The sequence below is a fragment of the Microtus pennsylvanicus genome, chromosome 1 (genome assembly GCF_037038515.1).
Source record: "Microtus pennsylvanicus isolate mMicPen1 chromosome 1, mMicPen1.hap1, whole genome shotgun sequence".
NCBI lineage: Eukaryota > Metazoa > Chordata > Mammalia > Rodentia > Cricetidae > Microtus > Microtus pennsylvanicus.
This window is the reverse complement of record NC_134579.1, coordinates 108,287,903-108,305,648: the sequence shown is the minus strand read 5'-3', so window position 1 is coordinate 108,305,648 and position 17,746 is coordinate 108,287,903. Positions and strand designations below refer to the sequence as shown.

Below are 17,746 nucleotides of genomic sequence, written 5' to 3'. Positions count from 1 at the left end.
GACTCCCCCTGCCCCCAGGTTGAGAACCTCTTTTCTAGAGCCCTTTCTCCTTGGAGGAATTCAGTTCCTTTGGCTCTTTGGCCCCCTGCGGAGGAGGCAAAGGGACCAGATCCTGAGCCGGTGGAAATGCTGAGTGGTGGAAATGTTTGCAGACTTAGAGAGGCTCAGCCTGAATTTTCACATGTGTTGGGGGAAGCGCAGTCATGTTTCAGAGTGAAACCCCACACCGTAGCTGAGCTGAAGAACGCTGAGCAACTTCCTCCTTGTGGAGGCTCACGTCTGGTCTGAATATATATAAATCCCCTGAACTTGCGAAGTGCAGGGAGCAGTCAGCTCGCTCTGGGCTGCCTGGCTCTGAGAGCAGTTTGACCCGGAGTTCTTGCTTGGCAGGGAGAAGGAATGCTGTGGGAATTGCTGGCCTAGATGTTATTCTAGTTTGTTCTTAGACCTCACTGAAGTTTTTGTTTTTGTTTTTAAAAACAAATCCAGCTCAAAATGGCTTAGGCACAAAGGGAATTGAATGGTTCTTATGGCCAAAAGAGGTCCATGGTAGTTACATTTGGGTCTTGATCCTCGAACTTGCACAACACAAATTTGCCTTTGTTGATGTTCTCACTGGCAGTGCCCTGAGCTTTCCTGAACTCCCCACTGTGCCAAGGTGACTTCAAAGCCCCACCCGTCCTTGCCCTCTCCCCAATGCCATGAGGAGAGAGTTCTTCTTTAAGGCAATCTTGCTTTTGAGTCCCCGCTGGAGTCTTATTGGTTTATCCAGGTCACATGTCCATCTTTCAATAAATCCTATGGCCATTGGGGGATTGATGGTCCCCTGTGACAGTCATGGGTCACAGGCCTGAGAGCCAGGAAGGAGCCAGTCTCTGGGCTCCATAGATGTGGAGCAGAATGGCTGGCTGGAGAGTTATGGGCTCAAACACTGGCAGCGTGGGAACTGTATATTTGGTAGTTTAGTCCTAGGTTATCAAGGTCCTGGTTCGCTTCCTTCCCCTGTGGCTATGGAGTGGTTTCTGTCCTCACACTCTCTTAGGGCAAGTGTCTTAGGTTTTATTGCTGTGGATAGGCACAATGACCACAGCAACTATTTTTTTTTGGCTAGGCTTTCATTTATTCATTTATTTCTTAAAGATATAACAAAATAAGATATAATAAGATAAAACAAAAACTATCACATTGAAGAAGGATAGGACAAACCAAGAGAAGGCCCAAGAACCAGAGACCCACTCATTTTCACACCCAGGAATCCCATTAAAAATACTAAACTGGAAGTCATCTATTTATAAAAATGATTTTACTTATTTATTTAATTAATTTTTTGAGACAGGATTTCTCTGTGTAACAGCCATGGCTGTCCTGAAACTAGCTCTTGTAGATCAGGCTGGCCTCAAACTCACAGAGATCTGCCTGCCTCTGCCTCCTGAATGTTGGGACTAAAGGCATGCACCACCACTGTCCACAATGCAGCTATTATAAAGAAAAACATTTAATTGGGGCTAACTTACAGTTTAAGATGTTTAGCCCTTATCATCACACGATAAGGGCCACTCCCTATAGGCCAAGCATTCAAACACACAAGTCTTTGGGGGCTATTCCTATTCCAACCATCCTAGGGAGCCAACCTGTGGAATGTAGGGTGTTCCGCAGAGGCCTGGGCCTCTGCCTGCTGAATGCCCAGGACACACATCTGGTAACATACACAAAATGTCCTCAGCCACTCATACATGCTTCTTGTAAGTCAATTTGAGCTAGCTAGGAATTGTGGCCAAAACAGAGGTCACCAAGCGTCCCTTCTTGTCACCATGAACCACCATGAAGCACTGGACTGTGACAGACCCCTAGGCTCCTTGGTAGAATGAAAAGAAGGTGCTGTGTGAGTGAGACCATGTGTGACCTCTGGCTTAGCCTGCAAGTTCCTTGTGTCTAACAGCGCTCTGGGCCCAGTGCTCAGCCATAGTCTCCATGGCACATGCCAGCTATGAGCTGAACACACATGTCTGTGGACAGAAGGGATGGAAACATGCCACGTGACACCTCCATCTCTCCGCAGGGTGCCCGCTCCTCATCTGCATCATCTCTGTGTCATCCTCTATGGACAGTTATGGGACAAGTGACAGGTGAGTGACCCTCTGTCCCCTGAACATGCCATATGATTGGCAGGCCTCCTGTAGAGGAGGATGCTGGAAGGTGCCCACAGTCTCAGATGCCCACATTCACCTGGGTGGAGAGTGAGCATCCGCTGGCTACCCCAAGCCTCTGTGTGTGTGTGTGTGTGTGTGTGTGTGTGTGTGTGTGTGTGCAGAATAGCAATCTTCTTATGCTCTTAGAACCAGCAATGGGAGCCAGGCGGTGGTGGCACACACCTTTAATCCCACCACTCAGGAAGCAGAGGTAGGAGGATTTCTGAGTTTGAGGCCAGCCTAATCTACAAAGCAAGTTCCAGGGCAGCCAGGACTACCCAGAGAAACCCTGTCTTGAAAACAAAAATAAAAACGAAAGCAAGCAAACAAAAAACACCAACAAAAAAGAACCTCAATATGGATATTACAATGTTCCAGGTTTCCTTTTCTTTTTGCATCTATTTATTCAGTGTGTGTGTGTGTGTGTGTGTGTGTGTAAATGTACTTGTATGCACATACATATGTGCATGTACACACACGCCATGGCACACATGTGGAGGTCAGAGGGCACCCTTCAGAAGTCAGTCCCCTCCTTCCATGGCATGGGTCCTGGGGTTCGAACTCAGGTTGTCAGGAGGCCTGACAGAAAGTGCTTTTACCCCCGATCCTTCTGATGGGAATTTTTAAATCCATGTGCTTCTTCCAGCTGCGTGGCTCTAGTCACCTGTGAAGCCCATGTCTGTGACCTTCAGGGGTTTTTCCGGTGTTAGTGACTAGACAGCATCTGGCTGAGGGAACATGAGAATATGGAAATGAGCACAGTGGGAATGCTCAGGCCGATGGGTCTTGTAACCCTCACTTGGCTGGGAGGTCTGGGCTGCCCTCTTTCCTGCTGTCTCGGTGGGTCCCAATTGTGTCATGAGGAAGGAGCATTAGTGTCCAGGATTGAGAAGATGACATTCCTAGACTCCACCCCAGCACTGGAAGGACACGGAACCCTGTGGGGAAGCCGGCCATCTTGCCTGAGTTAGGGGCCACGTCTCTGAGAACAGGTAGACTCCCACACCCTAGTCGTTGTACCTTGGCATGTTTGAGCAATTGCTGGGATGCACTGGAACTTCTCCTGTGCATGGGAATGTGTGCGTGCGTGTGTGTGCTGGGCATGTGACCAACCAGTTCCCTGAGCCCCACTGAAGGCGCCTCCCTGGCCAGCACTTGACTTACTCTGCAAAGACCCAAGCCAATCCACGGTATGGCTTTTGTTTATTGTGCTAATGAAGCAGAAATCTACCCTGGGTTTAGGCTGAGCTACTGAGAGGTGGCAGTCCTAGGCATCTAAGAAATCCTCTCCAAGAAAAAAAACCCTGAGGTCACCACGGAAGTGATTGGATTAAGCATGGGTGTCTTGCTGTGCCTGGAGCCAATGAATTCTTTCACTGTGCTGAGGCGGCCCAGCCCTGCTGTTGTAGTTTCTGAGGACCACTGGGGTGGAGGTTCCTCTGTGGAGGATGGACAAGGTTACCCAGGTAACTCTCTTCTCTCCACAGCTGCTGGCTGTCACTGGGGAGCGGTGCCATTTGGGCCTTTGTGGGCCCTGCCCTGCTTGTCATTGTGGTAAGTCCCCCCACTTCATGGGCAGAGTCAGGCAGGTCAGGGAAAGAGCCACATGGACTGTTACAGGACCCCTGAGAACACACCCCAAGAAATAGCATCAAACTGACATTTATCTTTTATACTGGCTTTCTCTTTGGGGAGTTGGCTACCCATAGCCTCAGGAAAGCCCTGAGTTTGCAGCAACCCCAACAAGTCCTCAGTGTACCTCACTGAGCTCAGGCCCAGAGGCCTGCCCTGGCACCCCAAGGCTGGGGTGCTAGAGGGTATTCATGAGAACCCCGCATGTAAGTGTAGACTCACATTGTAAAGTGAAGACAAGCGTCAGCGAGGACAGTCAGGGGCATAGGTACCGGTATCAGCCACATAGCTCAAAGCGGGATGCCAGCCCTTGGCTAAGGAGCTCTTTATCTTCCCTGTGGCTATTCTGTGTGGTAGGTGCCCCAGAGTTAGCGAGCAATCATTCAGCATCCTTGTAACCATGGCTACCTCCTCCTGCTGACCCCAGTGCTTGTGTGCTGAGGCTCATGTCTGTTGGGATGTGGGAGTTCACAGAGCCAACTGAGTCATAGGGGTTGGGACACCATCACCACCCCTGCTTAGACTGAGTCATAACTGGGATCTGGAGCTTCTGCCCACCTCCCTGCTACCTTTGCATGGTGTTGTGTCCTTCATGGGTCCAGCATGGGCTGTTGCTGACCAATGCCGAAGGATACCCTTTATAGAGATACATTGGCCTTCAGTAGGTTGGTTTGCTACCCCAAGATGGGGTATCCCATTTCCATCTTGATAGCAGAGTGGTATGGGGGGGGGAGATACACACACACACACACACACACACACACACACACACACACACACACACACATCGTCCTCACATCTCAGGTGACACCAGACTACACATCTCACCAGATAAAGGGTGGGATGACCTCTGGGAAATCTTGGAATGCGTCTGAGGGCCACCCTCTTCCTCCATCTACACGCATACTTCAGGAAGGTCATGACCCCATCCCTCTCCTCTCCTTTTCCTGACTAGGACTCTGTGTGACCATCTCCATTCAGTGGCACTAGATGAAGTAGGTCCCTGTTAGTAAATTATAAAGGAAATTGAGGAAGATGCCAAACGGTTGGACCCATTCTTCTTCATAGGAATTCCTCTGATGCCCTCGTGCTGATGGGCACAATGATGCCTCTCTTGGCTGGGGGTTTACAGAGGGCAGAGAATGAACTAGCATCACAGTACCCTTTGGGGCGGGGAGGCCGGGCACTGTCATTACACATGTGGCTGCTGCCAAACACGTGACCGTTGTAGTTCCTGACCGTTGTAGTTCCTGACCATTGTAGTTCCTGACCATTGTAGTTCCGCTGAGCTTGCTGTACCTTTTCCCACTGGAAGCTCTGTTCTGTGGGGTCCATAGGCCCCAGGGTCCTGGAAGTCATTTCCTCTGTTCTTGGGGGTGGGGCTGGGTGTGGAGGTGGACCATGCCAGCTTTGAGGTTATCAGCCAGGCTGGGTCCTGGCTGAGGTTTGGCCCAGGATCTATGTTTACAGTTCAGTTCCCTGAGGTGACTCCAAGGGCTTGGCTTCTATCTTAGGCAAACTTGCACAGCCTCTTGGGAAAAGGAGCCCAGAGGACCAGGAAGCGGTGACCCAGCAGGGAGGCTCCCAGGGTCTAGAAAGGCTCCCATTCAGTGTGGGAGTCATTTTCAAGGAGGGCTATGAGGTCTAGACTAGGGACAAGGTGGAGCCCAGCTCCTCCAACTTGTCTGCAAAGAGCTCTGGCCTCCACATGGGGTTCTTCCCATTAGTGGCTCTCAGTGTAGAGACCACAACATATTACAGTGCCATGGAGCTTCCCATGCCAGAGCTGTGCTGTGTCCAGGCCTACAGGAGGGCCAGCTGCCACTTTAAGTTGTTTCGGTGGCCTCATGGAGGCTCGGGCAAGAGGTTGGTACCAAGTCTTCCTACTGTCTGGGATTTATCAGGACCCCTCATCACGCCAGCCAAAATGTGAATGCATTTTCAGTAGAGATTCCCACTCCTCCACACTCCCTCTAGGTTCAGGGGGCACCATCAGCGTGAAGGCACCTGTGGATAGGATGAAGAAAGGGAGGGCTTGTGTTTGAGGTCTGGCTTCTTTTCTTTCACTGTGCATCTCTGGCTGTCCTGTCTCTGTAGACCAGGCAGGCCTTGAACTCACAGAGATCCCCCTGCCTCTGCCTCTCTGAGTGCTGGAATTAAAGGCATGCACCACCATTATCCGGCTGGGTCAGTCATTCTTAACCTCAGAAATGGAAGTCCTCAGTCATACCATGTGATGTTTAAAGCTTGTCCTGTCTGTGGGGGATTGAATGGCCTTCTCCCAGGAGCCCCCTAAGACCGTCAGAAAACACAGACATTTACATTATGATTCATGACAGAAACAAAATTACAGTTATGAAGTAGCAACGGAAATAATTTTTATGGTTAGGGGTCACCACATTGTGCGGAACTGTATTAATGGGTCACACATTAGGAAGGCTGAAAATCACTGCTCTAAGGGCTCCATGGTAAAGGACAGGGTTGGTTGCCTGCGACAGACATGACCACGCCTACTTGGAGGTCAGGCTTTGGGCCACAGCCGCACCCGCTGATTTACAATGTGTCTGCAGCTGTTCTGATTGCAGTGCCGAGACACTCTGCAGCAGACACCGCAGCCTTCAGAGCCCCAAGTATTTACAACCCAGCCCTTGGCAGAACGAGGTAGCCAATCTCTGGTGCGGGACACACCGTGGCCAGTCCTGCTGACTGCCAGGCCTCAGACTGGGTGCTGGGGTAAGAGGTGGAATAGCATTTTCATGCCCCGCCCCCCACCGCCCTGAAGATGGAGTGGTTTGTGCCCTCCTGAGCCGTGCCCTCATTCACCCAGTGGTTCTCTGCCTTACTTCCAAATGAAGGAAGCAAGTTTTGGATGTCAAGCGTGGTCTGACCCCATTTGTGTAAAAGCTCTCCATGGGCACTTATTCTCATGCAAGTGGGAAATGGCTGAGAAAATGTGGGACGGATACTCCCAAATGGCGGCTCCCTGGGGAGCAGTGTGGGACTACCTCCCCAAGCTTAGACTTTATATGCATTTAAAAAAAAACACCCTGCACGGCTGGCACAGTTTTCAAGATTTATTATTATTATTTTTAATGTTGTGGATGTACGCATCTTTGCACGGGTTTGTGCCCGTGAGTGTGAGTGCAGGAGCCCGTGGAGGCTGGAAGCACGGGATTCCTCGGAGCAGGAGTTACAGTCAGTTATGAGACCCCCAGTGTTGCTGCTGGGAAGCAGCCTCAGGTCCTTTGCAAGAGCAGTGCATGCTTTTAATGGCAGAACCCCCTTTCCAGCCCGGTTTTGGAGACAGGGTTTCTCCTTGTGGCCCCGGCTGTTCTGAGACTCACTCTGTAGACCATGCTGGCCTCGAACCCGGAGATCCACCTGCCTCCCTGGTGGGGGGATTAAAAGGGTGCGCCACCACCACACGGCTGGTTTGCAAACTTCTCAAGTAGAGTTATTTTATAAAGTAGGATATGTGTGTCAGAAGGTGTAGTTTTACTTGTTCTAGCGAGGGCTAGGCTGCAGGTGTGGGAGGTTGTGCACAGTAGCTGGCCACCGAGTCCTAGAGCTAAAGAGAAAGCAGAACTGAGCCGCCAGCATCAGGACCCATCATCCCACTTAATGATGCTAAATGAAGCCCTGTCCAATGGATCAGAAGTTCCCCCAGGACTTCATCTGCTCAAGATCTTGCAAGAAAGTACCATAGACCAGGGGCTTGAATGAAGGAAATTATTCTCTTACTGTTCCAGAAGCCAGCTATCCGAAATCAAAAGCTCAGCGGGTCAGTTCCCCTGGTTCCCTCTCTCCTTGGCCATTTGCCTGTGGGAGGCCATAGCTCTGTTTGAGTACAACCCATACAAGTGACCTCAGTTTAATATATCACCTCTCTGAATGCCCCACCTCAAAATGCTGTGAAAGTCTGTGGTTATGCAGTAGAAGCTTGTCCACAAGGGAATGCAGGTTAGCTCAAGGAGCAAGGACACTTCCATCCCCCACGAAGAAGAGAGACTTCATGAAGAGAATGGGTACTGCAGACTATGGCCCACGGTGGACTGGGCTGGTCCTGTCTCAACAAGGAGAGGAGAACAGTGCCTCCAGGTATAAGAAAGAGGAGTCTGGTATTCAAAATCCTTGTCTTTCCTGAGAAGCCAAGTATAGACACATGAGTAGGTAGATGCAGATGCAGAGCTGCAGGCCCATAGATCCTCAGATCCACAAGGCTATAGGCTCCTAGATCCACAGATCTACAGACCTACAGGTTCATACGTATATAAATACACAGAGCTACAGACATAGATGTCCAGATCCACGGAGCTACAGGTCCAGATAGATAGATAGATAGATAGATAGATAGATAGATAGATAGATAGATGACAGACAGAACTACAGGTCCATAGATTCATAGCTACAGACACAGAATTATAGGCACATAGATATATAAAGCTATGGGCACATAGATCCATGATTACACAGAAATACAGGCACGTAGACACATTATAGACAAAGCTATAGGCACATAGATCCATATCTATACAGAGCTATAGGCACATAAGTCCAGAGCCACATACAAGGCTGTGGCTTTAGAGTTCCCAGGCAGACATAGACATAGGAATTCTGGGACACAGTGTAGCACTGGGAACACTATAAATTGTGTATATGTGTGCAGATGTGGATAGCTTCTTCTCCCTGTAAAACGCTGGTGCACATCCCAATGTTTTTCTACAAGCTCCTAGATGACCCTGAGCTGACAGAGCTGCAGAGCCTGGCCAACCCCAGAGGCTTCACCTCACCTACCATGCCTCCTTTGTTCCCCAGAGGCCACCGTAATCTTTTCCTGGGTCATGTTGGCCTGTGATCGGCTTTAGGTTTGACTGCCTGGTGTGCAGTTTTCCTCTTCTATTCTGAAATACAGCTTGGAATTGTATCTTTATTATTTGCCCTCAGTAGTTTGTCCTCATCCTGACGGGCCACGCAAATTGCTGCAAACCCCTGACAGTCACGTTACACAGCATTTCAACCAAACCAGGCCTCCCTAATTCTGCTAGAACGTGGGCCAGAGCGAGCAGAACGGAGCCAAGAGGCCACCCTGTTTTGTAGTTCTGTGAAATTCTAGATTATATTGTCTGTAAACCACTAGCTTGAATTCCTACACAGACGCAGGATCAGCCTCTCCCGGTGCCACAGCTGCCAGGATGGTCCTGGCACAGCAATAGATGCAAACCCACAGATGTGGATAAGTCGCTACAAATATGGTGGACCAGGTCCAAAGGTCCTAGGCTGTGTGGAGGGCAGAAATCAAGCCCAGAGAAACATAAAAAAAATAGAAATTGTGATGAGTGGGGGATGGAGCAATATGAGCAGCCGTGCTGGTGCTGAAACACTGTGGTTCTTGAGCAGTTCAGTCAAAAAGCCCTGAAGTTACCACCTGTTACATTTGCACGTGCGTGAAACACTCTATCATGAGTTGGTGGCCCTGTTGGCAGCCTGGTTTAGGAAGCAAGACTGGGAACATGAAGCTATACCTCTGGTCTTTGATCTGAGATCTGGAATGGAGCCTCCTTTTCTAGTGTGTAGAGGAGGAGCTGTGACTGTGAGCTCACGTGACCTGCTGGTCATGATGCGGTTTCTCAACTCACATGAGGAGCTAGCTAGTATGACCTCTGACGTCACACAAGGTATCAGAATCCCTCCCAGTGGCAGCATCCCAGTGGCCCGTCCCCAGGCCCACTGCTACCCCTGAATCACTAGAACCTAGCCCAGCTTTGGGACCCCACCCCAGGGACGCTGTTGATGTATGTGGTCACTGAAAATGGGTTTCAAGTGATTTTCCTTTTAATTTATAATTGTTCCAAATTAAAAAGTAGTCAGTCAATATATGAAAAATATGAATATATGAACAATCTTTGCCCACGTCCCCCAGTATCAACTCTCTTCAAGGGAGCAGGCTTGGTACTAGCTTCCCCATCACCAATGGTTTTCTTCAGACTGGGTACCTCCGTCTGCATCTTTACCCACGTAGTGTCTCCTTCAGGGGATACAGGGCCTTGGGGCTGTAGGCAGGAAAAGGGACCATGACTGTGTCACAGGTCTAACCTATAGAGAGCCCCGCAGGCCACATCTGTAGTCCACTGGTGCATAGCCAATTTGCTTCCAATCATCAGCCATCAGCCTTTGCAGGTGTGTGAGGTAGTTAAGCTATAAATTCCCAAACTGAAAGGGGCAGGCTGGCAGCATGCCAACGAGGAAGGGAATCGCTCTCCCCTCCCCCCCAATCAGGGGGGACAGCAGGAAGAATTGTGTTATTAGAAACCCAGCACCCCGGAAAGGAACTGAAAGGATACAAACAAAAAGGCATTTATTAATTGCTCTCCCCACCTAAGCTACTGAATCTCAGGATGATCAGAAGGGTCCGTGACTTTGTGAGCTGGGGTTGTTCCCTCTCAGCTCTCTCTTGGGGACACAGTGGGTGCTCTGTAAGATATGGGGGCATACAGCCTGGGGCACTATGACTGAAGACAGCAGGATGCTTGCAGGTGTCAATGGCCATAGTGGTCTGAGGTGACGCCCCTGCCCCTTGAATCAGTCGCCACAAGTAGCTCCCTCCGACTTCTGTCGCTGTCCGACTTGGAGCACAACTGAAGTCTAAAAGCCAGCAGCCCGCCACTCCCACCGCCTCGTCTTGCTTCTGTCAAATGCGGTTTTCTGACCACTGTCACCAGTTGTGGGAAGGCTGGAGGGCAGCTGAATTACTGGACGCTGCGTGACACTGTGCTAGCTGGTTATGCATTAACCTTTCTCATCTTCTCCGACCTCGGGAGACTCTGTTGTTACCTAGGGCAACAAGGCACCAGGGGAAAGTGACGGTTAAGCTTTTGTTCATGTCTGACGGTAGCATAAGCAAGAGTCTAGACAGGACAGGCAAGGTACCCACGGTGCCTCATTTTCCCGGCGGAGCACAGACCCAGAATTGTCTCTGCTGAAAACCTTTAACAAAAGGCTCCCGATGACGGATGGGAGCTGGGAGGAGGCAGAGGGAGAGGGCTGCAGTGGAAAAGTACCAGCTGGAATCCGAGAGGGGAAAGCATCCCAAGTCCCCCCAAATAAGAGGGTTCAGAGGGGTCTCAGAATGGACTGGGACACAGTCACCTTGGCTACGGATGCAGGCATGTTGTTGCTGCAAGGCTGTGGGGGTCAGAGGTCTTGACTGCAGGCCTCTCCAGGTGCACCTGGTCTGGCAGTGCACAAGGCTGGGCAGGCTAACAGTGTCCCTGGGAGGCCTGATGGCAAAAGCTCTGTCAGTTCTAAGGTCATGAGCCTGGAGCTGGCTTCCTAATGACCATGAAGATTTTAGCACTTAAGGGAATGGGCTCTGGCTACAAGTATGGCTCTCCCAACCCACTGGAGGTCCCTCAAGCAGAAAGAGACTGTGAGTCATTCCCCCGGCTAGTCACACCATGCCCCTTAGCAGTTAAGATTCAAGAGAGCTGCCAGGAGGGGAGGAGCTGGGTTAGAGCAGAGACCCCTTACTGCTGGCCCAGCATGGGAGCCACCCAGCATGTCCCATGTCCCCACCCTGGAGCAGAGGCAGTGCTGGGTACAGATGACACTCCCTACTGCTGTGGCTTTCAAACATCACACGGTATGTGCGTGGTGAGAGCCAGCTGCCATGTAAGGGCTGGACATATGAGGTATCTACTCTTTCCCCGGTCAGTTTGCCCCAGCCAATCTTTCTCACTTCGTGGGAAGCAGAGATTCCCAAGACCCACAGAGGTGTCCAGGGTCAGACGGAGTGAGCAAGCATGAGATGAGCTCTGACTGACTCATTTGACCCCAAAGGTCACCCTCATGCTTCCTGCCATGATGCTTGCGGGACAGGCTTAGGTGGCATCTGTCCTGCTGAAAGCCCAGAGAATTGCCTTGAACCTGTCCCAGCTGTGTTCCCTGTTGGTGGAGGAGTGGCTACCGTGGGGCATGTCCCTGTGTCCTGTGGGTGGACCCTGCCTCTCACTGTCTCCTTCTCTCTCTTCTCTCGCAGGTCAACATTGTCATTTTGGTAGCTGTGACGAGGGTCATCTCCCACGTCAGCACCGACAACTACAAGATACACGGGGACCCTAGTGCCTTCAAGTAAGTTGACCCCGAGTGTCCACACCCCACTGCACTGCCCATGGGTGCCACTTGAGGCTTTAGGAGGGACAAGGTTGCTTCCCGGGACCAGCATCTGAGTCTTCGCCTGGCTCTGCATTCTCAAGACCTGCATGGCCAGTCTTGGTTGGTTTGGGTCCTTATTGCACTCCTTACTCCTGGTGACTCAAGATGAGATCTTAATGCAGCCGTATGAATATGTCCTCTGGGGGCTTCTCCAGTCAGAATCAGAGACAGCTAGAGGGAGGGGAAATAAAGATTCTAGAGATGGAAATTTGACTTTTAGTTCCAGCAGCAATGGGCCTCTCTGCTCTTCACTTCCTTCACAGCGGAAAGGGACTATCAGGGCCCTCTTCTTGGGATGCCATGTGAGGGAACATTCTAGAAAGCCGTGTTTCATACTCACTGGGCTACCACTAAAGGAGAAGGAGTCTTAGGAAGTACCACACCTCTCATGGATCTGACATGCCAATTGAGGTTGCCTGGGTTCCTGGTGTTTATCTACTGGGGCCTGCCAATGGCAAACATCAGAAATACCTACAGCAACTGGGTGGGGCAGGAGACACAGTGACCACAAAGTCCTGAGCCTATAAGATACCCCATACATGGAGATACATCCTCCTGGGCTCAGTTCCCATTCTTTGAACGGGCTTCATGCCCAAATCCATACTCCCCTCCCCGACCAGAGGTAGAACAGCAGTGGCCAGTGTCATCTTTGGGAGAGTGTCTTCCTTCCTGTTTGGTGTGGGGGGGATTTGTGGTGATCATAGCCAGGCCTTGTGCCCAGTGGAATGGGATTCACTCCTGGGACTCATGAACCCAAGACTCATAGTCCTCCTTGACCATAGGGAACTGTCAGCATCCTGAACCCTAAGGATTACGGTTTGGGAGCCCCCACACAGGTGGTTTGGGAGTTCCTGCAATAACAGCTGGGGTGCCAGGCTACTGGTATCCTGTAAGCCACTTTAAAAACAGTGTATTGAGAAAAAAAAAACTATGAACAGGCAACAGCAAATCAATGAGATAATTATTCTAAACCCCATAAATTAACTTGACAAGTGGCAGCTCTCTTGGGCTTTTTCCGCCTCTGGAACCTTCTAGGCTGTGCCTGAATGAGGAAGCACATTCAGGAGCATCAGGAGCACTTCCTGTCCACTTTCCTCTGAGGGGTAGGGGATCCTGGGTCTGTCTCCTGCCCACTGTGGCCTGACTAGGACGGGGGCTGTTCTTTCTCACTCCACCTTCAGCCCTAAGACCTTCAGTGGTCAGGGTCACCATCCTTACCCAGCTTTCATACCCACCTAGGTTTTTGTTCCTATCTTAACCTGGCCCCTGTAGTACCAAGGTTGGCACTGTGTCCAGGACGTATGCAATCCTACCACCCCCATTCTACCCACCATCTCTCCCAGAGCTCAGCTGGGAGGTTGCTTCACCCCTACATCTCTCGGCAGAAGCACCACCAAGTGCTGGCCCTATCGGGGCTCCAGGGGCTTCAGGTATAAGTGTACTCTGGGAAGGCAGATTGGCATTTGCAGAGCTATAGTGACAAGCACCATGCCCTCAAGTGTTCCACAGACAACCCAATCTCATTCCCCACTGAGTCATTTCTTCTCCCTGCAGACTTGGCACCCCAAGGCCCTCCTGGTCTAGTCTGCCTGCTCACTGCTAACATGAATGCCACCTCCCTTGCTCCAGGTTGACAGCCAAAGCTGTTGCTGTTTTGCTACCCATCCTGGGAACCTCCTGGGTGTTTGGAGTGCTTGCTGTCAGTGACCGGGCCCTGGTCTTCCAATACATGTTTGCTGTGCTCAACTCCTTGCAGGTAAGGGGAGCCTGCAGGCCAACAGCAGGCCAACAGCAGCATGGTCTGCTCCCATTATCCCTGTCGGGTGTGAACACCAAGGTGCAGCTAAGGCAATCTGGTGTCCTCTGCTTGGAATTGGGGTGGTGATCAGGGTCTTAGGCTGAATTGAGCCATCTGGAAATTTCCCCTTTTCTGGGGCTGCAAGCCTTAGGCTCCAGGTCACAGCAAACCCCCTACAGTGACCTGTGCTCATGTCACCATCAGAATTGAGTGTTGGGGGGGACCTTGTGTCATGCGTGGCCCTGACGCTCTCTCCCCTTCCTTCCCAGGGCCTTTTCATCTTCCTTTTTCACTGTCTCCTAAACTCAGAGGTACGTCTATCCCACCCCGTCACAGCTCCAAGTGGTTTCTCACTTCCATGAGGGCACAGAGAAGGGCAGTGTTGTCTAGGGTGATACAACCCTTGTCAGGCCCTCCTTAGGAACCACTGGCTCTGATGTTGATACTGTACCATCTTTGATGCCCTGCCCTCGTGTGGGGTGCTTGGGGCTCAGGACAGAGTAAGTCTCTAGAGGCTGTTGGCAACGACCCCTGAGAATTTGCTATGCCAACCTCTGGAGTTCCCGCTAAGGCTCCTTCTTCTGCCTTTGAAGGTGAGAGCTGCCTTCAAGCACAAGACCAAGGTGTGGTCCCTCACGAGCAGCTCTGGCCGTACCACAAGCACGAAGCCCTTCAGTTCCGATATCGTGAGTACAATGCTTCAGGTCTTCCTGAGCCCCTTCCCTGGCTTTACTAAGCCAGTTCCAAATGCCTTCCTCCACCCCTTCACCATCCTCAGGTTAAACCCTAAACCAGCAAACCTGGACATCAACCTGGCTGCAAGCCTGCTTTGCAGACAGACATAGCCTCTGCTTAACGCAGGATGCACGTTGCTTGCAAGCCATTGTTTAAATGCAGAGCTCCACCCACTGCGCCCTCTTCTTCAGGCCCCTGGAAGGGTTGTAGATGCAGTCCACTTCTCTGCCATTTACTAACCCCTTGCAGTTCTCAACCTCCCTAATGCTGTGACCCTTTAATGCAGTTCCTCATATTGTGACCACCCCCGCAGCCATTAAATTATTTTCATTGCTGCTTTGTAACTGTAATTTTGCTATGGTTATGAGTCTATGACTCGTATGTAAATATCAGATACGCAGGTATCTGATAGGCAACCTCCAAAGGGGTCGAGATCCACAGGTTGAGAACCACCGCTCTAGGGTTTCCTCCTTGGATGGCAGTAGGTAAAAGTGTCGCTGACTTAAGGCCAAACTCCCACTTCAGCCATTTGCCTAATGGCCATTGTCTATCCACTTCAGGGGAATAAACAACTCAAGAGAGCAAAGATGAAGCTTAGCTTTGTCTAACAGCCCCCACATACACACACACACACACACACACACACACACACACACACACACACGTGCGCGCGCGCACACACACACACACACACGTTTGGCATGTATGGCATGTTCCACGAAGAGAGTGCACCTGGCTGACTGGTAACGAGCAAAGAACCTGGTCATGGTGGGCTAGGAACCTGCATGGGTTCGGTCTGGACTCTTTGGGTGTTCAGAGCCTGTGTCTCAGAAGTGGGACCCCAGATCCTCACATGGTCCCCGACCCAAAGCTCTTTGTAGTCACATGGAATGACCTCTATCTCTTGAAATTATCTTCACACCTCCCTTTGTGTTTTGTAGGTCAACGGGACCCGGCCAGGCACAGCATCTACAAAGTTAAGCCCATGGGACAAGAGCAGTCATTCTGCCCACCGTGTGGACCTATCCGCTGTGTGATCAGGCTGGCTGCCACTCAAAACGAGTGCCTTCCCCGTAGCAGAGAAAAATGCACACCCTGCCTCCATCATGGGTCCCTTTCCTTGCTGCCTCGGCCTGGGTTTACAGCCCCGAGCTATGACTGTGCAGAGTGTCTCCCTAGCACTGCAAGTTGACTCAGGGGGGTGTGGCCAGCGATGATGTGGCCCTTCTTCCCTGATGCGGTAGGCACTTCTGTCCTCTGTGGACCCCAGAGCACAAAGTAGTCTTTGGTGACACCTAAGTGTAAACCTCCCTTGTTACCCTGTGCACAGAGCACCGCACCAGCAAGGCTGTGGTAAATGAGGCCTAAGGATGCAGCCGCAAGAGGGCATAGCCTCAGCCAGGACTCGGAGTCCTGAGGGATATTTCAGCTCCTGTGTGCCTCCAAAGGGTCAACAGAGGTAGCAGGGTTATGTGGGGGAATGAGGCCAGAACCAATTGGAATGAACATCTTCATGTAAGGGGCCACTAATTGGGCCACCTCTCACCCTAGCAGTACACCAGTTCTGGGGTCTCTGCCTTTGCCTGTCTGGAGTCACCCACTCTCCTGTGTATGGAGTCTTGTGAAGACAGCCTAACGGAGCCACTGCTTAGGAACTGACTCAGCCTATTTCTAGCAAGCTGTGCCTCGCTGTACCTAAAGTCAGTCTTAAAAAGCCTTTTCAGACACAGCCTCCCTACAGTCCCCTGCCTCCTCCAGGGCTGAGACCCCATGCTGGGCATCCACCTGCATCAGCATCTCCTGGTTTTCTGCGGGTGCAGCTATCCCTGTGGACTGCTTTCCCTGCTGGATGTCCCTCATGTCACACATCAAACCAACCACACTGCGGAGACTGATTTCTTCCCATTAGTGACCGCACCAAGTCTCCACCGCTAGGCAGGGTGGCCACTGGAGGTATGACTTAGCCCTGGGAGGTGACAACTGCTTGTCAACAAGATCCTCGTGTGGGTGGGAATCACGGAGAATAATGGAACAGGCTGTGAAGGTCCAACTAGCCTAAATTTTCTTAGGACAGGAACCTAAGTGTCTGTGACATGCACAGCCCAGAGGACCAGTCTGGCCCTGATACTGGAAAACCCTCACTTTCCATGACATCCCTGAGCTCCTACCTGCCCCCTGCCCCGCCCACTTTCTTGCCTTTAGTTTCCACTCAGTTCTATGGATCTTTTTGGCTTAAATTGTTTCCTTTTCTTTTCTCCACTGCAATGAAATGGAGCCAGGGCCTGGCATAGCTAGGCAAGCACTCCACACTGAGCCACACCCAGCCCCTAAGTGACAGCCCTCATGCAGGCATCTCTTCCAGAAGCCATGAGGCTATAAGACTCGAATTTGTGCTGTCCAAGCCAGGACTTAAATCTATCAGCCAACTGGGTCCCTGTGACCCTCCTGCAACCCCTTTGGCCATGCTGAGACTCTGTTCTCGGTGACAAGTCCCGCCTATAGAATGTGTGTGATAACTGCTCAGCATCTCACTATTCCTCAAACCAGACACCAGTGACCCAGCGTCCGACCTGCCCTGCTGAGCTCCCAGTAGTGAGAACACTGTATCCCTGCCACATGTGCTGGGCTTCCACTGAGGCAAGGCAGGCCAGGGCTGGCTTTACTTCCCATGAGATGCTCAGTTTTCTGGCTTTTTGGTAATACTCGCTCTCACACAGCTGATATATCGAGAGAAGTGAAGAGCAGACCCTGTCTCGGCTTCCCGTTCCCAGTGACTAAGAGAGCGCGGTTTATTTATAGACTACCGACTTTGGCTTCTGCAATCATTTATTATCTGTGTGTAATTTGGCCCCACATAAATTAGAAAGAATGGTGTGTGTGAGAAGTTACGGCAGAGGGGAGATGATGAGTTGCTGCTATCATGAAGACATGTTGCGATTTTGATGAAATAAACTCTTAATGTCCTTAACTAGAGTGTCGGGCTTCGCAATCTGTGCTTAGTGGCACCTGAACATGACGCTGTCTCAAAAGCCCCAGCGCCTACTGTATACCGGTATATTTCAGCCCAGGGGTCTGTATCCAGGGGTGGGTGGGAGCACCCCAGGGCAGATGGCAGGCTCGGGAAGGAAGGGAGCTGTCTGGCTTGGGTCTTTCTAGGCTGTTTGCTGCAGTAGACAGTCCT

At 51.2% G+C, this 17,746-nt stretch overlaps 1 protein-coding gene across 2 annotated transcripts in view; it reads left to right on the top strand.

Annotated features, from left to right (window-relative positions):
- Positions 1-17,539, top strand: part of Adgrd1 (adhesion G protein-coupled receptor D1) — a 115,308-nt gene extending 97,769 nt beyond the window's left edge. For both annotated transcript variants that reach the window (XM_075978005.1, XM_075978008.1), the window contains 7 exons: positions 2,060-2,126; positions 3,677-3,743; positions 11,857-11,948; positions 13,662-13,788; positions 14,100-14,141; positions 14,424-14,516; positions 15,507-17,539. In XM_075978005.1, coding sequence (XP_075834120.1) covers positions 2,060-2,126; positions 3,677-3,743; positions 11,857-11,948; positions 13,662-13,788; positions 14,100-14,141; positions 14,424-14,516; positions 15,507-15,602 — 584 coding nt within the window. In that variant the 3' untranslated portion in view covers positions 15,603-17,539. The remainder of the gene's footprint in view (positions 1-2,059; positions 2,127-3,676; positions 3,744-11,856; positions 11,949-13,661; positions 13,789-14,099; positions 14,142-14,423; positions 14,517-15,506) is intronic.
- Positions 17,540-17,746: the final 207 nt, after the last annotated feature.